Here is a 27,486-nt window from a genome sequence, read left to right as displayed (position 1 = left end):
TAGTACACATAATATTTTATTGCTGTGACTTTCCTTAGGTCTGATAATGGTACTGTGATTATGTAGAAAAATGTCTTAACCCTGGGAGTTAATGTTGAAGAACTTAGAGGTGAGGGTCATGACGTCTGCAACATGGCCCCACACAAAAAAAATGTGTGCACATATAACTGTGTATTGATTACAGACAGGTTTAAGTACATATATAAATACAAGTCTATATGCAGATACAGACATTATAAACACTAACATGAGAAAATGTTACCAACTGATTAACCTATGCAAAGGAATTATGCTATTCTATTCTTCTAACTTTTCTGCAGGCTTGAAATTTTTGAAAAAACAAGTTGAGGGAAACTTTAAAACCCCTAAGTTTCCCAAAATCAGCTCAAACATCACTTCACAGAATACACGCAGCTGGGAAGTCACTCCCTTTTCTGCATTTCCAAGGCCCTTTCCTTATGTTCACCCTTCAATGGACTGAGTGAAAGAACCAGAGGTCACCTACCTCCAGTCCATAGATTCCAATGCCCTCACGTCTACTCCTCTAGGTTCCTGCTCACACATGCACCCCGGCAAGGCCTAGGATATGCAACTGCTTAAAGGGATCAGACACTGACCAGGAATGTCCAAATCTCAAGAACGGGTCGGAAGGCCTGGGGTGAACTTGCCAGATTCCTGCCAGGGAGGTGCTGACGAAGGCAAGGGGTAGAGGGGGGGACACAGTTGTGGCAAAAGGCAGAAGCAGCAGTCGAGGCCGAAGTACATAACTTTATTGGAAACGAGTGGGGGTGTAGGAGACGGCTAGGAATCAGGCTCTGTGACCGGTGGTGGCTTCTCGTCATCAGGGGGACAATCAATGAAGTCAGCCAGCATGGCAGCTGTGTCATCCTGCTCCTTTAAGGGACAAAGACATGATTCAAAACAGCCTCACACGCATACAGGAGTGGGTCAGGCTTGGACAAAGCCCTTCCCTAACACAAGCAACCCCCTCTTCCTCCAGCCCGCCCCGCCCCACCTTCCCCACCCAGAGTTGCCCTCCCAGCCTGGCCCACTCACCTTTTCCTGGGGAGGGGCCGTCTCCGTCTCCATTTCCTCAGCTGCAGATGTCTCTGGTGGGGGGGGGACCTCATCAGCCCCACCCTCAGTCCCCTCGTCCAACAGGGCTGGCGGAGGAGCACTGGGCTCCTCTTCCACTAGCTCCTGAGGAGGTGGCCCCGCTGGGGGGCTTCCCCCTTCCTTCTCCAGCTCCTCCTGGGAGGGGAGCACCTCAGGGGCCAGTGTGGGTGCAGTCTCAGCCCCACGCTCCTCCTCGGCCCCCGGCTCCTCCACTTCCAACAGTAGCCCAGGCTCTGGCTCTGGCTCAGGCTGCACCTTGGGGGACTCAGGGGGAGGCAGAGCTGGAGGCAGGCTGGTGGGTGGAGGTCCTCCTTCTTCTACCTCCCCTCCTGCTGAGCCAAACTCCAACTCTTCCACCTCTTCCAACTCTTCCTCCTCCTCCTCCTCCTCCTCCTCTTCTTCCTCCTCTAATTCACCTTCCTCTTCCTCAAATTCCTCCTCGAACTCTTCCTCCTCTTCCTCCTCTTCAAAATACTCTTCCTCATCCTCTTCTTCCTCTTCAAAATCTTCCTCCTCCTCTTCCTCCTCCTCCTCTTCTTCCTCCTCTTCTTCTTCCTCCTCCTCCTCATCACTGCTGTTGATATTAATAACTGTCAAGTCTTCTTCCAGGGCTGGGGGTCCTCCCCCACTAGGAGTTCCTTCAGGCACCAACTGCGGTGGTTGGAGTGTCACTGGGCCAGGAACAGGAGGGGGTGGGGGTGGAGGGAGAGGCCCCGGGACTGTAGGAAGCTCTTCAGGTTCCTCTTTGGCTGGTAGAGGAGGGGAGGCTGCTGGTGGCCCAGCTGGGGCAACAGGGGGTGGGGTGCTGCCTGAGGGGGGTGGGAGTGGCAGGGGCGGCAGCCCCTCAGGCACGATCACCACACTGTCATCAGAGTCACTTTCCAAGGAGATCTCTACATCAGACGCCTCCTCCTTATCATAGTGGACAAAGGCTGGCCTGGGCACTCTCCCCCCAAAAGTTTCATCTGGGGGTATCACAGGTGGCGGAGTGCCACTGGAAGCCAGGATGGGATCCTCGTTTGAGCCTGCCCGGTGGTTCTCAGGGCCGGGAAGGAGCCGGGGGGGTACAGACACCAGGCCTGGGACAGAGAGACCTAAGTGGTTGGCTGTGGCTGGAGGTCCAGGACGTGTTGGAGGCACTGGGCCTGCCGGGGGCACAGGGCCTGCTGAGGGCAGGGGACCCACCGAGGGCACAGGGCCAGCTGAGGGCATGGTGCCTGCTGAGGGCATGGGGCCCGGGGGATGAAAGGGTGGGGCCCTGAATGGAGACGGGGCCTCAGGAGGAGGAATTGGAGCCGGTGTGGGGCAGGTGGGGCCCATGGACTGCAGGGGAGGAACCCGGGGATGGGTCAAAGCAGCACAGGTCACCAGTGCTTCCGAGCAGAAAGAAGAGACCTGAGGAAGGAAGAGGAAGCAAGTGTGAGCATCAGGAAACAGGGTGCTGTGGTACCAGAGAGGAGAGCCTGCCAGCTCAGGAACAAGAGAACCCTCAAGCCAAAGAGATGGACTCGGCCCGTCTGCAGTTACCTCAAGGTTGTCTTCCCTCTGGCCCAGGGAGAAGGCTTGCAGGGCACAGGCAAGAGGAGGCGGGCAGCGAGGAGAAGGCGCCAGCAGCAGAGCCAGCAGCAGACGGTACAGTTCCCGGCGGCAGCGGGCGCTGGTATATGGGGAGCTGCCTAGGACCTCGCCCTGTTGGACACCCATGACGAGGGGTAGGACCAGATCATGCAGCCTCTGAAAAGGATGCAGGGCACAAGTAGAGACACCACCTCGACGACCCAACCCTTCTCCAGGGCCCCCTCCCAACTTGCAATGGACGCTCTCCAGGGGCACAGCCCTCACAGGGACAGGCAGTGGCCCTGCCCCAATCTCCATGGGGACCAGGCTCCACTAACCCTGTGAGTCTCCTCCTTGATAAGTGGCCCGCACATGAGGATGGTCCGGCTGAGGCCTGGGAAGAAGAACAGTGTGTAAGAGACCTGCTACCAACAGGACTGAGAAGGGCTTCTGCAGCAGAGGTTCAGGCAAGTCACTTAACTGCTCTGAGCTCCTTTCTCCACCATGAAATGAGGATCGCACTGCACAGGGCTGCGGATGATGTAGGTGCACTGTAAATGTGCACTTCTATATCTGAGAAGCACTGGCTCTCCTCTTCACATGGGGTGGGGTGACAGGCAGTGAAATACAGGGAACCCCAAGGAAAGTCACCCACTAACCACACAGTCACTGACTATACTTCTGCTTCCAATGAGCACTTGTGCTGGGAGGAAACCCCACTGAGCCGCCTGCCTGAAGGGAATGTAAGCACCACAAAGCAGGGATTCACCCTTTGCTACAGCTGTCCTGGCAGGTGCAGAGGATATGCAACAAGATAAATGAGACCCCGGGGGCAATATAAACGACCCAACACTCGCACGCGCCCCTCCCCTGCCCAGATCCAAGATTTTGCCACAGCCCTGGGAGCTGCAAGGCTACTTCTGCTCCTTTGGCCTCTCTTGAAGGTTTTTAGATGGTTCTGCATTTTATCCACACCCTCTACTTCAACACGTGGTTTGGGGCTAAAGCCCCAGCCGTCCCAGCACTCGGAAGGTGCAGGGCACAGGCCTCACCCACCTCTCAGCGCAGCTGCACACACATCGCTGTTGGCATTGCTATCCCCTTTGCGGTGGCTGGGAGGGGTCGCAGCCTCCCCCATGTCCAGCTTTAGCTTCTTGGGGGCACTGGGCTTCCCCGTCTGCAAACTGCCATCAGGGCTCCCCCGGGGACTGCGCAGCTGGTGGTGAAGGGAAACACAAATCACACTCACAGGCAAACAGGAAGGCAGAACAGAGTGAGGCGACGGTGTTGAATGAGGAGGTTCACATGGACCAGATGTGCAGGATGAAAGTCCTGGCACAGGAGAGTGTGGGCAGAGCCTCACTCACCTTCAGGGCCTCGGCTGGCGGGGAGATGTCACTGAGCAGGTGGGTGAGCAGGGCCTCTCCTGAGGCTCCTGCCTGAAGCACTCCTGCCGAGGCACCACACACCTGCACCCACAGCTCTAACACAGCGTACACCTTGGTCCGCATAGCACTGTGGAGTGAGCAGGGCGGCTTATGAATGCCTCTCCTCCCTCAGCTCCCAGCCCACCTGCATGGCCTCGCCACCCCCCCCCCCCTTGATCCCCATCCTTGATGGTCACCTGTAAGGCTTCTCCTGGCCCAGAGAGACAGTATCCCTACCAATGCTCCAGGCATTGAGGACCTGGGGAAGCAGGCGGCTGATCAGGGCTCCAAAGCGCAGAAGCCGACCTCCACACCTGGGGGCGAAGACACAATAGTGACCTCCATTCCCAGTACGTCCCAGTCCCTTCATCACACTCTGCCTAGTCCACTCACGCAAGGATGAGCGCAGAGAGCAGGTCCAAGGCTTCCAGATGGATAGAAGGCAGCAGCAACAACCGCAGGGGACCATCTCCAAGCAAGCTCTGCAGAATGAAATTGGCAAAAGGAGCAGGGAAGTGAGACACAGAGGGAAAGGGAGACGGAGATGTGTGTGACTAAATACATATGGACACACATGTAAGGAACCCACCCCGGCCCACCTCTCCCAACAAGGTCAAACCCCCATCCTATAAAACAGAGCCCGGAAGGAGAATAAGGGGAGGATGGCTGCCTCTCGGCAATGTCTGGCTGGCCCCCGTGCTTGCCCTCCCCTCGAAGCATGTGCTACAGGTGTCCTCGCACCAGGAGAGAGAAACCACTCTGGGCATGTGTCGGGAGAAGCACAAGGAATGGCATCCGGATAGAAGTAAGGCGCTGGACAGACACCTCAGGGATGATATCATTTGGGGAGCTTCAGATCCCACACTACTTTCCTGGTTGCCCTGGGTCCTAAGGACTGGTAACGGAGGGCAAACATCACTTACAATATTCTTGGCGCTGATGCTGAGGGTCCGGCAGATGAAATCCAGGATTTCCTGCACAGGGATGGACACGGGAGCCACAAACTCAGAGCTGGAGAGAGTCAGAGCAGGGAGATCCTCAGCACAGGTTCCCCAGCATGACTGGCCCACCTCAACCTCCTTCTTCATGATGCGGAACACACCCCAGATCAATCCCTCCCCCTCCAGCCCATGCTCCCTCCAGCACTCACTCACCTGAGCATGAGCCCCAGGCAGCAGGCCAGACCGGAAAACCTTTGCCGAAGCCGGAAAAGGTTATGCGCATCAGCATCTTCCAGGGAAAACAGCATCTCCACCCCAGGGCCTTCATACTGCACAGGAGCTGGATGTAAACACAGCAGCTTCTCACTCCAGGGCTTGTCCATCCCCTCCCTTTTCATTTCTGGTGGATGACCCACCATTCTGCCTAGAAATCAACTGTCCCACTCTCTGGGCCACCCTCCTGGTTCCCTGCTGCCACATCCCCCAACCACTCTGCCAGTGCCTACTAGCCATGCTCCCTACCTGGCTCTGCTCCCTCGTAGAGAGCCCCTAGCAGACTGTGCAATGAGGCCAGCAGGCTGTGTAGCTCCTGCTCCCAGCTCTCAGTGTGCTTCAAGCCCTGGGAAAAGCCAGCCCCAAGAGAGGGCAGCCGGGAATAACACTCACACGCCAACTGCAGAAGAAAGGTCAGAAGCTTGGTCAGATGGGAATCCAGCCCAGCCAGACACCCCCAGCGCCACCAATGCCAAGACAAGGAGATCACAGACAGCTCTAGGAACATAGAAAAGGGACTATGGGGCAGAAGGACAAAGATCTTGTGCCTCTTGAGTATGCCAACAGGAAGGGAAGTGGGAACGTGGTCCAAGCAGTACCAAGAGAGAAATGCTGCCCAGCTGGCATGGCTTAATGGTTGAGCATCAACCTATGAACCATGAGGTCATAGTTTGATTCCTGGTTAGGGCACATGCCCGGGTTATGGGATCAATCCCCAGTAGAGGGGTGCAGGAGGCAGCCAATCAATGATTCTCTCTCATCACTGATGTTTCTCTCTCTCTCTCTCCCTTCCTCTCTGAAATGAATAAAAATATTTTTTTTAAAGAGAGAGAGAGAAGTGCTAAAAGAGAGAGAGAGAGAGAGAGAGAGAGAGAGAACTAAGAGAAGCTCCAACTCACGCCCACGCTTTTCATCTGCCTCCTTTTCCTTTACCTGCTGCAGCTGAGGGCTCAGGGAATCCACTCGAGACAGGAAGAACGAGGCCAGCTTGCCCTGGGTGGTGGGAAAGAGGGAAAGGCTGGTGAGTCAGCGCCAAGGGCCAGCGACATACACCCTGTCCCTTCCCAGCAGCAGAATCTAAGCCCTCGCCTTTTTTCTTTCCTGCAGACACAGGAAGCAAAGTATTTTATGGGGTACCATGCCTGGAAGCAGACATGCTCTCACAGTAGAAAGACATCCTGAAGGTCAGCTCTCATCCTCAGCCTCCCTGTCTGGTGGGGAAAGGGTCTGGCCTGGGCCCCACAGACATTGTACTCTCTGATGCCAATTTTTCCTCAAGCCAAAAAGTCACAGAGTGCTGAAAAGCAGCAAGCCCCACACCAACTCCCTACCAGCTTACACAAGAAGTGATGGCCCAAGCTGGGTGGGAGTTGAGGCACTAATCAGAGGTATGAGGGCAGGTGAAGACCTCTGGAGAAGAACTGAGGCAGCACATCTCGGAGCAGTAACCTGTCAGCTGGCAAACATTTACTCTGCCTGCTATGTGAATGTGAAGGTGCTGGCCCAGAAGTGTCCTACCTGGGTCACAGTTTACTTGGGGGTAGAATCAAAGGGGCCTATGAAATTGATGGGGGCGGGGGAATTGTGTCCTTTTCACTAACATGTAAGTAAAAGGTAGAATTTATTTCCACTTTAAATGTCAACAGAAAGCCATAGTAGTATTAGCAGTGCCTCTGGCTGTCACCAGTAAAATCTCTCATTTTCATTTCACATTATAATTGTAACAGGGTATCTCGAGGTACTATTCCCATGTGTCACTAATTTGAAATTCAGTAGGTGTTAGCCCTGCCGCTAGATCCTGTTGTTTAACATATTCATGAAGCAGCACATACTACTCTTATCAAAATTTTTTAAAATATACATTTTAACAGAATCGGTTTCTCTTAAAATCCTATGTATTTTATTTTATGAATTCAGGAAGGGGTCCACGGCATAAAAAAGGGCACTGAAGGAGACCTACAGAACGAAATGAGACGGGATTCCCACTTTCAGTGGGATGTGAGGGAGTCAGGAAGACCAGTATATGGAAAACCACCTGAACCCACAGTAGCATTCACTATTTAGCATTCACTATTCCGAGAGGGGGGTAGAGGGAGGGTCCAGTGGGACCGATCCTAGGAGGCAGGACCAGGGAGGGCAGGACGGAGCTGGGTTTAAAAGAAAGGGAAGAATCCCCAGGCGACCAGAGAGGGGAAAACACTGCTGGGAGCTACAGACCCAGAAGATGCCAAGGAGAAGCAGGCTGAGGCCTTAAACCCCAGCCTAGAAAGCATGGACTTTGGAGAAGGGAGGATGGGCCGTCACAAACACAAATCTCAAGACAAATCAGCAGGGGCACCAGACACATGGCAGGGGGCTTGTGGGAGCAAAGTAGGAGCAGAAGCCTGTCAGTGTGTGTTTCAGAAACAAGGACTCCCTCCCACCGACCCTGTGGCAGGAACCACGGAGTTGCCCACGTTGCACTTCATGATTCTCACTGGCCACGAGACAAGCACTGTCATAGCTGACGCCAGGATAAAGACCTGGACAGCACTTTCATGCCAGATGTGGTAGGACTCAGAGCACTTCAACCCAAACACAATAACCATCCACAGGTCTCCTGATGCGCCGGCTTCTCCCAGGGTAAGATTTCTTAGAAACCTGCCAGAGCCCCAACTAGAGTGGCACTCAGCCCTTCCGGCCAACTTACCGCTCATACTTTTCCTGAGACTCTGGCTCCAGAAGCTGGGCTGAGGCCAACAAAAGTCTGCTTATGTGACGGCAATAAGCCGGAGGACAGACATGGCTCTGACCACAGGTGGCCTGTGCAATGGCTCACTTGGAACATTTCACTTGAAATGCAAGCGCAAGCCCCCAGGGTATCTCTCAAGAGTGGGGTTAGGCCTCCCACTGATTCCAAGGAATTGCTAATGGATTTGGCCTGGGGTTAGGCCTCCCACTGATTCCACAGAATTACTAATGGATTCGGGAAGGAGATGTAAAGCCTCTACAGAAGTAACCTCATGGACTGGGAATGCTTGAGACACACCATTCAGGAGGAGACTGCAACTGCCCTGGGAGCTTCTGGGGGATGGGACAGAAAACAGATCACTTTCCAAAATGGCAAGTATGTTTCCTAAGATTTTCTCAGTACGAACTGCCCCTAGGGCCTTTGTACAAAACAGATTCTTATCGGACATGCTGGCAACAAAGACAAAATCCTCAATATCCTCAACAGTGAGAAGTTCTTCAGATGACATGTTATTCTTAAAGACACAAAGGCACACATATCCTGTTAACATACGAAAGTGTTTGGTTTGGAAAGGATACTCAAAATACAGGCCATGACTTCAAAAACTACATGTCAGGCCCTAGCTGGTTTGCCTCAATGGATAGAGCGTCAGCCTGTGGGCTGAAAGGTCCTGGGTTTGATTCTAGTCAAGAGCGCATGCCCAGGTTGCAGGCTCGATCCTCAGTAGGGGGGTGTGCAGGAGGCAGCTAATTCATGATTCTCTCTCATCACTGAAGTTTTTATCTCTTTCTCCTTCTCCCTTTCTCTCTGAAACTTCAGAGGGAGGGCAGGGCAGGGTTGGGGGGGCTGTAAGAGATCAACCAAAGGACTTATATGCATGCATGAGCATAACCAATGGACACAGACACTAGGGGGGTGAGGGCATGTGCTAGGGGGTGGGGGTGGCCGGGGAGAGATCAATGGGGGGAAAAGAGACATATGTAATACTACATGTAATACTTTAAATAAAACACTTAGCATTCTAGTCTCCCTGACTATTCAAATCTTGACACTGAAGGTAACAATACTGCCGGGGTCCAACCCCAGCAGGTCCAGGGGTCCCCAAAGGCGTGGACGGAGTCGGCAAAGACAGAATGACACGGAGATAGCGTTCAGTTGATCAGCAGCCTAGCCAGGATCTCCAGCCAGGATCTCCAGCCAGGATCTCCAGCCAAGTTCTGGTCTGGATTTCCAGAGAAGTTCTGGTTAGGATCTCCAGCCAAGTTCTGTGTCCATGTTCTCTTGCTAGGTTCTCCAGGTTCTCCAGCCAGGTTCTGTAGCCATGTTCCCTCGCTAGGTTCTTCAGCCAGGTTCTGTCCAGGTTCTCCAGCCAGGTTCAGTCACCAGGTTCTAGTCAGGTTCTCCTGCCAATTTCTGTAGTCAGGTTCAGTCCAGGATCTTTTGCCATGTTCTCTCACTAGGTTCTGTCTCTAGGTTCTGAGGCCAGTTTCTTTCCAGGATCTTTTGCCATGTTCTCTCCAGCGAAGTTCTTCTGTCTCTAGAGAACGTTCTGTGTAGGTTCTGTCTTCTTTCTGTCTCCTTCTGTCTCTTGCTGTCTTGTTACAACTGTATTTATACCAGTTGATTCAATCCTATCAATCTCTATTACAAAGGTTAGGGCGTTTCTTATCTCCATTCGAGGGAGTAAAGATTATGTAGCTTAAGCATGATTGTTCGTAGGAAAAATGATTAATTACCCGCCTGGCACTTAGTTAAGAGATTTTATTCCCTCCCTAACTTCAGGGGAAAATCCCTACCTGGGGATTCAACCTTTCTCAGAGAGGTGACCTTGGTTAAAACACAGCACCAAGAAGGTGAGCAAACATATTAAGAATCGTATGCCATATATGCCAGGTCCCTTGAAACAGCAAGGATGGACTGGCTCCCGGCACAATACTCCTTCCACTTTCATGGGGAATGCAAGCAGATACAGACAACCCCAAACCAAGCTGAATCAAAGCAGCTATTTGCAGTAACACTTTACAAACTTTGACCAGTGAGGGGTCAGGGAGAAAGATCTGTCTAGCCCATGTAATTTAATAATTTATAGACCATTTCAGAAGAAAAGCAGTTTTTACTAAACTTGATAAAGCTTTAGTAAAAAAAAACAAAAAAACTTTTCCTAAGCTTTAGTAAAATCCATGAGTTACTCCAAATACCTTCTTGACAAAAGTCCTGCCCTGCCTACCCAAAGATTCTATTGCCTGTCATTAGTGGCGTTCACATGAAAATAGAGAATCAACAAGGACAGGACTCCATGTTCTCTGAGGAGCGTCATCTCCTCAGGGAACTTTTCAGATACAACTAACCAGTTACTAAAGCCACTGCAGACACCACCCCCAGATCACAGCATGTGTGCCCAGAGCTCCCCATCTGGCTCACAATCCTTCTCAAGCCACTAACAATTGCTCAGAGCTGGTATTAGTGTTGAAGCCTACCTGCCAATCCTGTCTATGTTCTTAAAAGCTTCTAGAGAGTTTAAGTGTGTGTGTGGGAGGGGAAAGAACAGGCTTTAAAGGCAAACAGATCTGATACCAACCTTAAGTTAGTTAAACACCTGTGGGCCTGTTTCTTGGTTAGTTTGGTGACACCAACTCCACACAATGACTATAATAATAAAATGAGATGACACATCTCAGACACTCGACAGAGTGCCTGGCACATTGTGGGTACCTAATAAATACCAGTTCCCTTACCCTTTATTTTACTTTCTTGATTTGGCCAAAGAACCATGTGAACTTACTTTCAAGATAATCTGAATGGCCCTAGCCAGTTTGGCTCAATGGATAGAGCGTCGGCCTGCAGACTAAAGGGTCCCCGGTTGGATTCCGGACAAGGGCACATGCCCAAGTTTCGGGCTAGATTCCTCCCCAGGAGGGGGCATGCAGGAGGCAGCCAATCAATGATTTTCTCTCATCACTGATGTTTCTCTCTCCCTTCCTCTCTGAAATCAATAAAAATATAAAAAAAAACTTTAGAAAAAAAAAGATAATTTGAATGGCAAACTCCCCCTTAATTGACAGTACTGATGGCTGATACAGTTAAGCATATCAGTTACACAAAACAATTATTAATTTGATGCTAATTCCAGTTCTCTGTATAGATTTCTCCTTCCATCTGAATGAAATGGCCAATGGTTTATCAAGCTATGAGTATAAAACAGAGAACATTTAATCTACGGGAGAACACCTATTTGTTCTTAGGTACTAGTTGACATCCAATTATACTGCAAACAACAGATGTGTCAATTACAAAGGGCCCTTTAACTGCTATTGCTTTGGCAGAATGTATTCATTCATTCATTCATTCATTCATTCATTCATCCATTCACGTTACCGTTGAAAACAGAGCTAACTTTTTCACTGACCTCTCTCACCTGACATACATACCTATCTAATCTACTAAGGCTCAGCAATACATCTTGTATGGGTCATGACAGCTTAGGGGAAAGGGTAGGGAAGTGACTAAGGGTATTTAGTCAGGAACATAAGACAATGTGTAGGAGACATTGTTATAGGGAAGTAATAAATCGGGAAGGCTTCCTGGAGGAAATTACAAGAGTTTTAGGAACAAAGTAAGAGCAGATGGTAGGGACACACAGCCACGTCTCTTCAGACAGGCACAGCCCCTGACTGGGGGAAAGGAGATCCACGGGACTGTTGGCACCGGGGGATTTGAGATCTGGGTTCCGTAATTACAGAGGACTGAGCCTAAAGTGGCAGCCTGAAGCACTGACCAGACCATGCAGTGCCAGTAAGAGAGGAGCTTACAGAGACTCAGCCTTCCCCATTTCTGCGGCCGGCGTTTGTTTGTTTTCACTGAACCCTGTTCATAGGACATTTCAAATACAGACACTCACCCGTGCTGAAGAGCGGGAGAAGGTGCGGACGAGTGGAATCTGGGGAGAGGCTGGGGAGAGAAGAGGAGTCAGGAGAGGTGGCAACAAATTGAGTGTTGAGTCACCCCTGAGTCCAGGACTTGAGCAGCCATTTTTTCTCCTGAGGCTATAACTTCCTCCCTCCAGGCCCCAGGCAAGGAAAACAGCCACACCCAGATTCCACTGTGAATGAGATGAAGGATTAAAATAATCTGATTAATCCCTGGGACTTAACAGGGTGTGGCCTATAGAGGGCCTTTCAGTCCCAGCAACAACAACAGAATCACAGACATTCCAGAAAACTGGGACCATAAGCCAGCCAAAGGAATGACATTTCAATTTTAAATTTTATTTTTTTATTATTTTGTTAGCTTTTTTTCCCTTTTTTCTTTGTTTTCCCTTTTTTTTGTTTGTTGCTTTATTTCCTACTTCTGTTCACATTATTTTTTCAAACACGGAGCAACAGACACGTGAGCAGCACACTCTAGTCCAGGGAGCATCAGCCCTGTGAGCAGCCTGCCTCGAGCCTAAGAGCAGCAGCCTCATGTGGCCTGCCCCTGTCCAAGGAGCAGCAGCTGTGTGAGCAGCCCACTTCCCCGTCCAAAGAACAACAACCACGCGAGCACTCCGACATGTCCGAGGAGCAGCAGCCACATGAGCAGTCTTCCTACGTCTGAGGAGAGGCAACCCTGCACAGCCCACCCCCATCTGAGGAGCAGCAGCTGCGCACAGCCCGCACCCTGCACTAGTCCAAAGAGCAGCAGCTGCAGAAGCACCTTGCCCTCGCCCAAGCAGCAGCAGCCGCACGAGCAGCCTGCCCAATCCGAGGAACAGCAGCTATGTGAGCAGCCTGCCCCCATCCGAGGAGCAGCAGTTCTGCGAGCGGCCCAGACCCATTCAAGGAGCAGCGGCAGCCCACCCCGGTCAAAGGACCAGCAACCACACGAGCAGACTGCCCATATCCGAGGAGTGGCAGCTCTACCCAGCACGCACCGGTCTGAGGAGCAGAGTCACAACAGCCTGCACCTGTCCAACCTGCACCTGTCAGCAGCCAGTCCTAGGAGCAGTAGCCCCACAAGCAGCCCACCACAACAGAGGAACAACAGCAGCGTGCAGCCAGCCCCCATCCAAGGATCAGCAGCCACGTGAGCAGTCCACCCCAGTTCAAGGAGTAGCAGCTGCGTGTGTAGTCCACCCCATACAAGGAACAGCAGCCTTGTGATCAGCACACCCTCTGTCTGAGGAACAGCAGCTGTGTGTGAAGCCTCCCCCCAAGGCCAGAGGAGCTACCACAGCCCAAGGAGCCACTGCCACCCAAGGAGCAGCCCCTGAATGACTCAACATCTAGATATGTCGGTGAGATCAAACATGGGTAGACAAAGAAACCCCCAAAGGAAAGAAAAGGAGGACTCGCCAGAAAAGCCGCTAAGTGAAACCGAGGCATGCAGCATGACAGAAAAAGAATTCAGATTAAGGGTACTAGGATGCATAAACCAGATGGAGGAAAAAATCAACAACTTATGCAAGAAGGAAGAAGAAACAGATGAAAAATATCAATAAATTATGTAAGAACCAAGAAGAAATGAAGAGTGATATAGCTGAAATAAAAAACACCATTGAAAGTTTCAACAGTAGACTAGGAGAAGCGGAGGACCGAATAAGCGAATTAGAAGACAGGGAAACAAAACACACCCAAACTGAACTGCAATTGGAGAAAAAAATTAAAAGACAGGAGGAGAGCCTAAGGGAGCTATGGGACAACATGAAACGAAACAACATACGAATAATAGGGGTGCCAGAACAACAGAAAGATGAACAAGGGTTAGAAAACCTATTTGAAGAAATAATATCAAAAAACTTCCCCGAGGTGGGGAAGAAAAAAGTCACACAAGCACAGAGAGTCCCACACAAGCACAGAGAGTCCCAAACAAGGTGAACCCGAAAAGACCCACACCAAGACACATCATAATTACCATGGCAAATGTTCAGGACAAAGAGAGAATCTTAAAGGCTGCAAGAGAGAGACGGAAAGTTACATACAAGGGATCTCCCATTAGATTATCAAATGATTTCTCAACAGAAACACATCAGGCCAGAAAAGAATGGAGGGAAATTTACAAAGTGATGCAAAGCAAAGGACTGAATCCAAGAATACTCTATCCAGCAAGGCTATCATTCAAAATTGAAGGGGAAATAAGAAGCTTCACAGACAATAAAAGGCTAAGGGAGTTTATCACCACCAAGCCAGCAATGCAAGAAACGCTAAAGGGACTAGTATAAAAAGAAGAAATAAAAAGCTCAGAAAGAAAACAGCCACAAAAAATAGAAATGGCTACAAACAAGTACCTTTCAAAATAACTTTAAATGTAAATGGACTAAATGCTCCAACCAAAAGACATCGAGTGGCTGAATGAATAAAAAAAACATGACTCATACATTTGCTGTCTACAAGAGACCCACCTCAGAAGAAAGGATTTACACAGACTGAAAGTGAAGGGATGGAAAAATATCTTTCAGGCAAACGGAAATGAAAAGAAAGTTGGGGTAGCAATACTGATATCGGACAAAATAGACCTCAAAGTGAAGGCCATAACAACAGATAAGGGAGTCCGCTTCATAATACTAAAGGGATCAATACAACAAGAGGATATAACCCTGATAAACATATAAGCACCCAATGCAGGAGCACCCGAATACATAAAAAAAACTCCTGGAAGATATCAAGGGAGAGATCGACAACAATACAATCATAGTAAGGGACTTTAATACACCACTGACATCACTGGATAAATCCTCTACACAAAATAATAGCTGCAGCGATCCTGAGAAAGAACAAAGTAGGTGGGATCTCAATACCAGATATCAAGCTGTATTACAAAGCCACTGTTCTCAAAACTGCCTGGTACTGGCACAAGAACAGACATATAGATCAATGGAATAGGATAGAGAGCCCAGAAATTGGCCCAAACCAATATGCTCAATTAATATTTGACAAAGGAGGCAAGAACATACAATGGAGTCAAGATAGTCTCTTCAAAAAATGGTGTTGGGAAAATTGGACAGATACATGCAAGAAAATGAAACTAGACCACCAACTTACACCATACACAAAAATAAACTCAAAATGGATAAAGGACTTAAATATACGATGGGAAACCATACAAATACTAGAAAAATCCAAAGGCAACAAAATCTCAGACATATGCCGAAGCAATTTCTTCACCGATACAGCTCCTAGGGCATTGGAAACTAAAGAGAAAATAAACAAATGGGACTACATCAAAATAAAAAGCTTCTGCACAGCTAAAGAAACCATCAACAAAACAACAAGAAAACCCACTGCATGGGAAAACATACTTGCCAATGTCATATCTGATAAGGGCCTAATCTCCAAAATTTATAGGGAACTCATACAACTTAACAAGAGATAAACAATCCAATCAAAAAATGGGCAAAGGATCTAAATAGACACCTTTCAAAAGAGGACATTCAGGCCGTACCGGTTTGGCTCAGTGGATAGAGCGTCGGCCTGCGGACTGAAAGGTCCCGGGTTCGATTCCGGTCAAGGGCATGTACCTTGGTTGCGGGCATATCCCCAGTGGGGGGTGTGCAGGAGGCAGCTGGTGGATGTGTCTCTCTCATCAATGTTTCTAACTATCTCTCTTCCTTCGTCTCTGTAAAAAATCAGTAAAATATATTTAAAAAAAAAAAAAAGAGGACATTCAGAAAGCCAAGAGAAATATGAAAACATGCTCAAAGTCACTAATCATCCGAGAGATGCAAATCAAAACAACAATGAGGTACCATCTCACACCTGTCAGACTGGCTATCATCAACAAATCAACAAACGACAAGTGCTGGAGAGGATGTGGAGAAAAAGGAACACTCGTGCACTGCTGGTGGGAATGCAGATTGGTGCAGCCACTATGGAAGACAGTGTGGAGTTTCCTCAAAAAACTCAAAATGGAACTCCCATTTGACCCTGTGATCCCACTTCTAGGAATATATCCCAGGAAACCAGAAACACCAATCAGAAAGGATATATGCACCCCTATGTTCATAGCAGCACAATTCACCATAGCTAAGATCTGGAAACAGCCTAAGTGCCCATCTGTAGATGAATGGATTAGAAAACTGTGGTACATCTACAGGATGGAATACTATGCTGCTATAAAAAAGAAGGAACTCTTACCATTTGCAACAGCATGGATGGAACTGGAGAGCATTATGCTAAGTGAAATAAGCCAGTCAATGAAGGAAAAATACCACATGATGTCACTCATTTCTGGATAATAAAGACCATTATAAACTTATGAACAAAAATAGATACAGAGGCAGAGCTGCCTCGAACAGACTGTCAAACTACAGCAGGAAGGCCGGGGAGGGTGGGAGGGCAGGAGGGGGGTGGGTAAGAGATCAACCAAAGGACTTTTATGCATGCATATAAACATAACCAATGGACATAAGACACTGGGGGGTAGGGGAGGCCAGGGGATTGTCAAGGGCGGGGGGAAAAAAAAGGAGACATATGTAATACTTTTTGTAATACTTTAAGCAATAAAACAATAAATAAATAAAATAAAATAAAATAAAAAGGAAAAAAAAAAATCAAAAGAACAAGAAAGCCCACTGCATGGGAGAACATATTTGCCAATGTTATCACCGATAAGGGTTTAATCTCCAACATTTATAGGGAACTCATACAACTTAACAAAAGGAAGATAAACAATCCAATCAAAAAATGGGCAAAGGACCTATATAGACACCTTTCAAAAGAGGACGTTCAGAAAGCCAAGAGACATATGAAAACGTGCTCAAAGTCACTAATCATCCGAGAGATGCAAATCAAAACAACAATGAGGTACCATCTCACACCTGTCAGACTGGCTATCATCAACAAATCAACAAATGACAAGTGCGGGAGAGGATGTGGAGAAAAAGGAACACTCGTGCACTGCTGGTGGGAATGCAGACTGGTGTAGCCACTGTGGAGAACAGTGTGGAGTTTCCTCAAAAAACTCAAAATGGAACTCCCATTTGACCCTGTGATTCCACTTCAAGGAATATATCCCAAGAAACTAGAAACACCAATCAGAACGGATATATGCACCCTTATGTTCATAGCAGCACAATTCACCATAGCTAAGATCTGGAAACAGCCTAAGTGCCCATCAGTAGATGAGTGGATTAGAAAACTGTGGTACATCTACACGGTGGAATACTATGCTGCTGTAAAAAAGAAGGAACTCTTACCATTTGCAACGGCATGGATGGAACTGGAGAGCATTATGCTAGTGAAATAAGCCAGTCAATGAAGGAAAAATACCACATGACCTCACTCATTCATGGATAATAAAGACCATTATAAACTTATGAACAAAAATAGATACAGAGGCAGAGCTGCCTCGAACAAACTGTCAAACTACAGCAGGAACGCTGGGGAGGTTTGGGGGACAGGATGGGGCGGGTAAGAGATCAACCAAAGGACTTGTATGCATGCATATAAGCATAACCAATGGACGTAAGACACTGGGGGGGTAGGGGAGGCCAGGGGATTGTCAAGGGCAGGGAAAAAAGGGAGACATATGGAGTAATCTTTGTAATACTTTAAGCAATAAAACAATTAAAAAAAAAAAGAGCAGATGGTAGAAAAAACAGGCAGAGCACTCTAGAGGTACAGAGGAGGAAGGCAAAAAGAGGAAGGATGCTGGGATCCAACCCCAGCAGGTCCAGGGGTCCCCAAAGGTGTGGACGGCGTTGGCGAAGAAGGAACAACACAGAGGCAGCGTTCAGTTGATCAGCAGCCTAGCCAGGATCTCTAGCCAAGTTCTGGTCAGGATCTCCAGCCAGGTTCTCTGTCCATGTTCTCTTGCTAGGTTCTGTCCAGGTTCTCCAGCCAGGTTCAGTCACCAGGTTCTAGTTAGGTTCTCTTGCCATGTTCTATCCAGGTTCTGTAGCCAGGTTCTGTCTCTAGGTTCTTCAGCCAGGTTCTCTCGCTAGGTTCTGTCTCTAGGTTCTGTCTCCAGTTTCTGTCCAGGATCTTTTGCCATGTTCTCTCCAGCGAAGTTCTTCTGTCTCTAGGTTCTGTGTAGGTTCTGTGTCTAGGTTCTGTCTCTAGGTTCTGTGTCTAGGTTCTGTGTCCTGTTGTCTTGTTACATCTGTATTTATACCAGTTGATTCAAATCCTATCAATCTCTATTCCAAAGGTTAGGGCGTTTCTTATCTCCATTCCAGGGAGTAAAGATTATGTAGCTTAAGCATGATTGTTCGTAGTTAAAGTGATTAATTACCCGCCTGGCACTTAGTTAAGGGGTTTTATTCCCTCCCTAACTTCAGGGGAAAATCCCTACCTGGGGAAACAACCTTTCTCAGAGACCTTGGTTAAAACACATAGTGCCAAGAAGGTGAGCAAACATATTAAGAACAGTATGCCATATATGCCAGGTCCCTTGAAACAGCAAGGATGGACCGGCTCCCGGCAGAAGGAGCCCTGGGCTAAGAGCCTGGGCTTTAGCATCAGATCTAGTTTCCCATCTCTATTGATCTTAGGCAAGTTATTTAATTTCAATTTCTTCATCAGTGATGGTTAACAAGATAATGCATGTGAAGTGCTAAGAGGTGGTATAATTAAAGCTATGGAGATCAATGATAGAAAAATCAGAAGACAGGTGCTTAGAAGTCTCAGAAATAGCATCTGAGGTAAGATAGCTACAAGGCTTAAGTTGGCGGGAAGAGGAATTGCCATGAATACTTACTTTGAGAGACCCACAAGCCCGAGGAAAATAGGTCATACATGCCTTCATTCCCTCCAGTGCTGAGAGCTCACACTGTGGGGGGAAAAGCAAGGAAGAGATGAGAGTCCAATACCCCCATAGACCCCCCCTCTCCACCCCACAACCCCCAAGGTCCCTCCTCATACACTTTTTCTTGGCCCTTCCTTCTTCTCACTTCTTTCATCCTATTCCCCAATCACTTCCCATCACATTCCTTAATCCAAGCCGTCTGAGTAAGACAGGCATTAAAAGGGGCAAAGGGCGGAGGGACTGGGCAGGTGTCTCACCTCTGGTCTGAGGCCCAGCAGGGAAGTGAGAAGGCCAGGGAGGTGGTTCATGGAGATGTCCCGGAAAACTGTAGGAAGCTGGGCTGCATATCGGAGCAGGTCCCTCAGAACAACCACAGCCAAATCCATCGTGGCAGGCGGGTCCTGGGACTGAAAAGCAACAACACCCCATGCTTCCAACCTCATCTTCATGGTCACCAAGAGGAAGAATGAGGTATGACAACACGGGGCTTTTGAGAAACACCACGGTTAATGTCAACACTACCATCAGGTCCACTAGGAATAGAGTACATTAGAGACATGGGGTATTCAAAAGTCACGTATTTGTCCACAGAAAGAACATGTGCTTACATTTTCGTATTAGGGGTATCTGGGGTCCCAAGAATTTGTTTGGGGGAGGGGGAGAGTAACAAATCTACAACTGAAAGATCTAACTGGAAGAGCTCAAGAGCCTGATTCTCCCATATTCTCCCTCCCTTCAGTGGAAGAGCACTCTCAGACTAAAAAACAAAGTCTCAGCCGCAACAAAATCACTGCATATCTAAGCTGGCTCAAACCTACCCTGGAACTCATGAAGAAAAAAAACGGTTTGGACCTGGCCAGTGGTGCAGTGGTTAGAGCATTGCCCCACACACTGAAGGGTTGTGGGTTCCATTCCTAGTCAGGACACATACCCAGGTTGTGGGTGCATGCGTGAGGCAACAGATGGATGTTTCTTATATTGGTGTTTCTTTCTCCCTCTTCCTTCCTCTCTCTCTAGAATGCATAAAAAAAAAAAAAATGGCCCTAATCGGTTTCGCTCAGTGGATGGAGCGTCAGCCTGCGGACTGAAGGGTCCCAGGTTCGATTCCAGTCAAGGGCATGTACCTTGGTTGCGGGCACATACCCAGTAGGGAGTGTACAAGAGGCAGCTGATCAATGTTTCTCCCTCATCGATGTTTCTAACTCTCTATCCCTCTCCCATCCTCTCTATGAAAAATCAATAAAATATATTAAAAAAAAAAATGTGCCCACCCAGCCGGCATGGCTCAGTGGTTGAGCGTCGACCTATGAACCAAGAGGTTGAGGTTCAATTCCGGGTCAGGGCACATGCCCAGGTTGCAGGCTCAATCCCCAGTGGGAGGCAGCTGATTGATGGTCCACAAGCTAAAAAATGATTTTTACATTTTTAAAGGGTTGGCAAACTACCAAAGAAAAAAACAACAAGCAACAGAAACCATATGTGGTTTGCAAAACATAAAAGATTTACTATCTATAAACATTTACTTCATAGGAAGTTTCCCAGCCCCAGAGCAAGACTCAGCACCATGAAAGCAGGGTCTACGTCCATCTTACCACTGTCTCCCAGAGCTTAGCACACAGCCTGCCACATGTGCTCAGAATGACTGTCGAAGAAGTAAACGGAGATGTCATCAAAGATGTAAAAGTAGCCGAAACCAGTTTGGCTCAGTGGATAGAGCGTCGGCCTGCGGACTGAAGGGTCCCAGGTTCGATTCCGGTCAAGGGCATGTACCTGGGTTGCGGGCATATCCCCAGTGGGAGATGTGCAGGAGGCAGCTGATCGATGTTTCTCTCTCATCGATGTTTCTAACTCTCTATCTCTCTCCCTTCCTCTCTGTAAAAAATCAATAAAATATATTTAAAAAAAAAAGATGTAAAAGTAGAAAAATATTAAAATGTTGAAAGAGAAAGAAAGGAGTGGGCAAGAAAAAAGAAATCAACCTGGAAAAAGTAGCTTTAGAGATGTCACTCATTAGAAAAGCTAATGAGGAAGTGAAACAGAGGTTACAATGTGTGAAAGGTCAGATGAATTAAAATAATTCAGTAGTTGAAAATATCAAAAAGCTTAAAAGGACTTCCATTTGAAGGTTATCCTCCCTACGGTCAGAAAACTGCTAATTATTCTGTCCTCAGAACTAAATGTCCAAGCCACAAAGAATACACCACATCCAGAATGGGGAACAAGGAATGGTTGGGGGAGGGGGCGCAGTCGGGGCAGCAGCTGAATCCTTACCTGCAAGACCTGCTGGATGCTCCGAAGCCAGGAGACACAGTGCTGCTGGAACATCTCTGTCGAGCTCTCCCCAACCAGCAAAGACAGCAGACAGAGGCCCTCAAACCTTATAAGAAAGGAGTGAGTGATAACAAGGTGGAGGCTAGACTTCAGAGAAAGCTATGTGTTGCTCTTTCACACTCACTGGACTAGACTACAGCAAAACTTCACCTCCAGGTCACTGGGGTTTCTAAATCCTGAAATGCTCAGAAGACTTGGAGTGAGGTACAGGCAGCAAGGAAAGGGAACAGAGATCTTCATAATCCCAGGTGGGGCTGGAATGGGCGAGATCCAGCTCAAATGAGTTCATGAAAGAATGACACTCCCCAGCCTCCTGGGAGCGAACTTCTTGACTCCATGGGTGGACAATAATGGACAGCTGTAAGCTCACTTCCTAAGGAAACATCCTTCTGGAGGGGGAAAAAAAAGGTTAAAGACTTACCGAGTTTTGATAGAACTGAGACGTGCATTACTGAGACCCACCAACGCCCCAACAGCTGAAAGGTTCTAGAAGAAAACAGGAAAGTGAGTCAGGAATAGGAGGCTAAAGGTGCAGAACTTCCCCAAGCCCTGCCGCGTCCCAGTATCTATGAAGCCTTTTCTGGAGTCCCACCTCCTCTGAGGAGAAAAGACCATTCCTCTAGACTACAGGCCTCGGCCTTTGTCCTACCTTCAGTAGGTGACACACACAGCAGCCTGCCCTGCAGACTTTCCTCCAAGTCACGTCATGCTTGACCCCTTCTTTTACTGTCCACCCTACAGATTAGTGCTATACAGAGGACGGCCCAACTCATCCCAGCGACCAGACCTCAAAGACAGGTCTGCTTCACCGGTGTATCCCTGAGCAGCACCTAGCAGAGGAGACATTCATAAATGCTTGCTTTAATGGACACTGAACTCACCTGCTTCCCTTCCTCCTTCACCCCCAAACAAATCCCCCTCCTCCTGTCCCTGGCTTCCTTAGACCTGTTAAGAATGCCAAGGTAGACTTCTGGTCAAGATGGTGTACGAGTAGGTAAATGCTGTACTCACCTCCTCCCATGACCACATCAAAATTACAACTAAACTACAGAACACCCATCATTGAGAACAGCATACCAGTGGTTCTCAACCTTCCTAATGCTGCGACCCTTTAATAGAGTTCCTCATGTTGTGGTGACCCCCAACCATAAAATTATTCTCGTTGCTACTTCATAACTGTAATTTTGCTACAGTTATGAATCGTAATGAAGTATCTGATATGCTATATGTGTTTTCCGATGGTCGCGACCCACAGGTTGAGAACCACTAGAACAGAAATCCTGTAACTAAGGATATATGGAAGAAGCCAGAGACTGATAGGAGGGGGAGAGATGTGGAACAGGCTGGTCCCACACCCACATGTGGCAATAAAAAATCTGAAGGGATTGCTCAGCTGCAGAGGTGCCCCCTGAGGAGTGAGGGGTCCAAGCCCCACACCAGACTCCGCAGCCCAGGGTCCCAGTGCCAAGAAGAGACGTTCCCATAACTTCTGGCTGTGAAAACCAGCAGTGAGACGGAAGGCTATGGAATCCCGTGCACAGACTTATTCGGACTGGCTCCCTCTGAACTCCAGTCCTGGGGCAGCAGCTCGAAAGGCAGCAGGGACATAGAGGGAGCAGCAACTAAATTATCTGGCTTTGGGGCAAGGGCTAGCGCAGTGGTTCTCAACCTTCTGGCCCTTTAAATACAGTTCCTCATGTTGTGACCCAACCATAAAATCATTTTCGTTGCTACTTCATAACTGTAATGTTGCTACTGTTATGAATCGTAATGTAAATATCTGATATGCAGGATGGTCTTAGGCGACCCCTGTGAAAGGGTCGTTCGACCACCAAAGGGGTCGCGACCCACAGGTTGAGAACCACTGGGCTAGAGAGAGAGCTTTCTCCCAGACAGAAATACTGGCAGAACTTGGATGATATATTTTCAAGGACTTTTTCCTTTATTTTTGTTAACATTTTTTAAATATGTATGGCATGACAACTACTTAAAGGGAAGACTGGGTTCCTTTCCCCCTCTATGTGTATGAGACTGTGATACTTCAGGCACTGAAGCCAGGATCGTTTTTCTTTCCTAGTTCCATGTTGGCCTGTTTTAACGGGGCTATCTTTGTTGTAAGATACATGTAGCCTAATGTTTGTTAGCTTTGTGGTCTGAAGTGTTTATCTCACAAGCAGATTCCTAAGTAAACCAAATCTTCGTTGCTAAAGTGTTCTGAGATGCATGGTTAAAACAACCTTCCTCCTCTAAGATCTACTTTTTAAGCCCAACACACCCTGTAGTTTATCAACTGCATGTATGGCCTCTAGAAGTTAGTATGCTCAGCTGACCAACACAATCGTAGTAACTGTCCATAGGGTTTGTCTCCAAAGAAAAGCATTGTGTAGCATAGCAGAAATATAAACTACCTAGGCATGTTGTAAAGCCGTTTGAAAGTTACTCAGAGGAAGTTTTGTGAATAGAAGTGCAGTGCTCTCATCACATTCTGCTTTAAAAGTTATGGCAAATACAGACAAATTAAAAAGAAAAGGAAAGAAAAAGAAATACTGGCAGAAGCCATTGTTCCTTTGCTGGGCTCTTCCCTGACAGGTGCAGGCAGGCACTACCTCCGAGTCTCCATCAACCTGGCTAACACTGTTCACCCCACCCTAGTAATTTCCTTACCTTGACCCACCCAACTTGCCAACCCACCCAAATGGCTTCCAGTAGCTTTTCCATATAACAGTCCTAGCTGGTTTGGCTCAGGGGATAGAGCGTCGACCTGCGGACTGAAGGGTCCAGGATTCAATTCCAGTCAAGGGCACATGCCCAGGTTGCAGGCTCAATTCCCAGGCAGCCGATCAATAATTCTCTCTCATCACTGATGTTTCTCTCTTTCTCTCTCTCTCTCTCTCTCTCTCTCTCTCTCTCTCTCCCTCCCACCCTCCCTCCCTCCCTCCCTCTCTCTCCCTCTCTCCCCCCCTTCCTCTCTGAAATCAATAAAAATGTGTTTTTTAAATATAATAAATAAAATAACCAGTCTGTCTCGGCTCATGCTTCAGAGTTTCCTAAAATCACACAGAGGTTCACAAACCCCAAACAAGCAGAACCTGGCTTCACCATGCCCCAACTAGCTAAGCAACCCCAAACACAGCACTAGCAGCACCTAACCTCACTTTATAGCTTACCCGCTCCCAGGCACCTCCAAGCCCAGCACAAATGGCAACGATCTGCACATCACTTTGTAGCTCGTACTAGGTGGCTCTGAGAGGGCACAAGCAGCAGCTAACCTTGGCCTGCACCTCCCAAGAGACCCCAAAACAAATACACCCAGTGGCCAGCTTCAGGCCACATCAGAGCACTACCCAACCACCTCTAGAAATGACATACTCAAAGGGCACACTCAGTAGGCACCAGTACCCTGATAAAGCAAATCCTGCTCCATAGGGTTAACCCCTGCACAATGGCTCTTCCACTGTAGTCACAGCCAGTCCTCATAATCAATCAGCCTGAGGATTAATCCATCTCGTTGATGTACCAACAGCAATTAAGGCTGAACTACAATAAAAGGGCACACACAACCCACACAAGGGACACACCTGGAGCGTCCAGCTCAGGCGACCAGGGAGACTGTACCACTGGGCCCCACAGACACCCTACCAAGACCAGGAGACATGGTAGCTCTACCTCATACATAGAAACAAAGAGGGACGCTGCCAAAATGAGGAGAAAGGAGATAAAGAAGCATGTTCCAAATGAAAGAACAAAACAAAGAAACTCCAGAAAAAGAACAAAATGGAGACAAGCAATCTACCAGATGCAGAGTTCAAAACACTGGTTATAAATATGCTAAATGATCTCAGTGAGAATTTCAACAAAGAGATTATAGAAAATAAATATAGAAAACATAAAATGAATATAGAAAACATAAAAAAGAACCAGTCAGAAATTAAGAATACAGTAACTGAAATAAAGAATACATTAGAGTGAATCAACAGATTACATGAAGTAGAGAATCAAATCAGCAATTCAATTCCCTGTCAGAACCTATGGGAAAGCAATGTTGGTGATTAAGCCTAGGTGGACGGACCAATCAACAGATCTCTTTTTCTCTCAAGCACCAAGCCTATTGCTTACCTTCATAACTCATCCCCGCTAGACTAGAATCTCTCTCAAGAAATTTGTCTTGCTTATCTAACCTAAAGATGAGGAATAGTAGCTAACACATAACGGATACTCAATAAATGTTTGCCGAATGAAAATCTATGGGGAAGCAAGGGAAACCATACAGTTCCAATACAGTACTGAAGACCCAAAATCAGAGACACAAGAAGAAAAAACTCAAGGCAGGATATACTCAAAAAATGTGATACATGCAATATTAAAGGAAGGAGTCTCACTTCCCACATCACCTTTAGCTTCTTTACTCAAAATTCTACTAGACTTTTAGGCACTTAGAGAAAATAAACAAGACAATAAATTCATGTAGCTCACCTTGAGGGAGGAGGGGAAAACTTGAAAAAGATGATGAAAGAAATCATACATACATAGGCAGAATATATAACATTTCAGAAATACTTAGGAATATGAGAGGATTTAGAAGGAAAAGGAAATATGTAATCAGCTCCTGCTTCTGAAACTGGGCTGAGATAGCAGAGGCACAGCTTTGTTACCCTCAACAATGAGGAGTAATGTTAATACAAGTAATAAATGAGGTCATTCCTCATGAATGTGGGGCTAAGATAATTGGACCACCCAGTGGGTTATGACAACCCTCTTCCTGGAAGGAAGCATAGAGCTCAGAAGGTCCCATAACGAAAGCTGGACAAGAAAGACCTCGTGCACATCAGTCTCGAAGCACGAAGCACGGGTAGAATTTGGGGGAGGATTGGGGGAAAGGCTGGAGGGCAAGAGATAGTAAAGGAACACCTTCCATAGTTAGACATGTTATATCTTCTTAGAATCAGTGGCTTCATCTGAACAAGATGGGGTTCAAGCTAGAATGGAAGCAATGACAAAGATATGGAAAGGAGTGGACAGATCTAAAAACTACTCAGAGGATAAAACCAACAGGACCTAACAGAGTGTGTATGGAGGTGTGTGAGCAAGAAAAAAAAGTGTTGCCGAAACCGGTTTGGCTCAGTGGATAGAGTCTTGGCCTGAGGACTGAAAGGTCCCAGGTTCGATTCCGGTCGGGGGCATGTACCTGGGTTGCGGGCACATCCCCAGTAGGGGATGTGCAGGAGGCGGCTGATCGATGTTTCTCTCTCATCGATGTTTCTGACTATCTCTCTCCCTTCCTCGCTGTAAAAAATCAATAAAATATATTTTTTTAAAAAGTGTTTAGGATGGATTTCATTTGGGTTTCTAGCTTGCAGAACTGAATGGATGTGAAATTCTACTCTTAGTATAACCCAAAGAACCCTGCTAAACCCGTCTAAAAATCTCTACATGACCTGTCCACTACCTACCCACCTCACCAGCCTCACAGGGCCCACTCTCTTCCCCTCCCCCTGAGCCCCAGGCACAATGCCCTTCTTTTCCGCTCCTTCCCACCACAGGGCCTTCCGACATGAATTTCCCCCTGACTGAACCACTTTTCCCATTTTCTTTCCCTACCAACCCCTACGCATCCTTGGGGGTCTCAGCTTAAAACCCCTTCTCCAGAGTGGGGTTAGAGGTCCCTGCTATACAATGCTCACAGTGTTTTATAACATTCTGTTCATCACCATCACATCTATGACCAACTGAAGCACCCAGTACTTGGCCCTCAGTATGAGTTCAGTAAATATTTACTTGTTCAATACACATTCACTTAGCAGGAAAAAAATCGCAAAAACAGATACTCCCAGAGGAAAAAGAAGCTAAAGATCACAGATCTAGTGAGCGACGGGGCCTGGAATGGAATCCATTCGTGTGTGACTACCAACAGCCTAGCAATAGAGAAACGAGGCCCATGTGTTCCCGAGTTCCTCCTCGTGGCTGAAAAGGGCGAAATACGTGGATTTCGTGCAGACTGATACCCGGATTCGCTTTCTGCACCCAGCTCTCCTTCCCTCCACCGGACCACGGCAGCCGCAGCCCCGTGAGCCTGGCGCACAGATGCCGCGCCCACCTCCCACCGGGGCCGCCCACACGCCGGCCACAGACTCACCTGGGCCCCGCCCACTGTCCCATGCAGCCGCAATAGGCACATGAGCCCGGGCAAGTGTGGGGCCGAACGGACTGGGGGATGCACGGGAGGAATGGTGGACCCCGCTCGCGGCTGCAGCAGCCCGGACACGCTCTCCAGCAGCAGCATGCGGAGGCGCGGGCCCGAGCCCACCGCCGAAAGGCCCCCGGCCCCGCCGGGAACCCCAGCCGCGGAGCCCGCAGAGGGCCCACTGAGCACAGCTGCGGCCATCTTCCCCCG

General features: G+C 48.2%; 1 protein-coding gene across 2 annotated transcripts; it reads right to left on the bottom strand.

Moving 5' to 3' along the window:
- Positions 1–27,486, bottom strand: PELP1 (proline, glutamate and leucine rich protein 1). 2 transcript variants are annotated; one of them, XM_081109356.1, is made up of 17 exons: positions 27,229–27,486; positions 21,517–21,581; positions 21,036–21,141; positions 19,022–19,171; positions 18,759–18,788; positions 6,248–6,307; positions 5,564–5,714; positions 5,255–5,381; positions 5,024–5,111; positions 4,494–4,582; positions 4,298–4,414; positions 4,041–4,188; positions 3,730–3,889; positions 3,012–3,067; positions 2,644–2,850; positions 1,057–2,511; positions 1–894 (listed from the first exon to the last, which is right to left on the bottom strand). In XM_081109356.1, exons 1-17 carry the CDS (start codon positions 27,475–27,477, stop codon positions 802–804), a joined length of 3,351 nt encoding a protein of 1,116 aa, XP_080965482.1. In that variant the 5' UTR covers positions 27,478–27,486; the 3' UTR covers positions 1–801. The 2 variants fall into 2 exon arrangements, with proteins under 2 accessions (XP_080965482.1, XP_080965481.1); XM_081109355.1 differs by having other exon boundaries at positions 18,717–18,788; positions 27,229–27,479.

Source organism: Myotis nattereri (genome assembly GCF_964212035.1).
Source record: "Myotis nattereri genome assembly, chromosome: 16".
Lineage (NCBI taxonomy): Eukaryota > Metazoa > Chordata > Mammalia > Chiroptera > Vespertilionidae > Myotis > Myotis nattereri.
The sequence above is the reverse complement of the archived record's forward strand: the minus strand, read 5'-3'. Positions and strand labels throughout refer to the sequence as shown.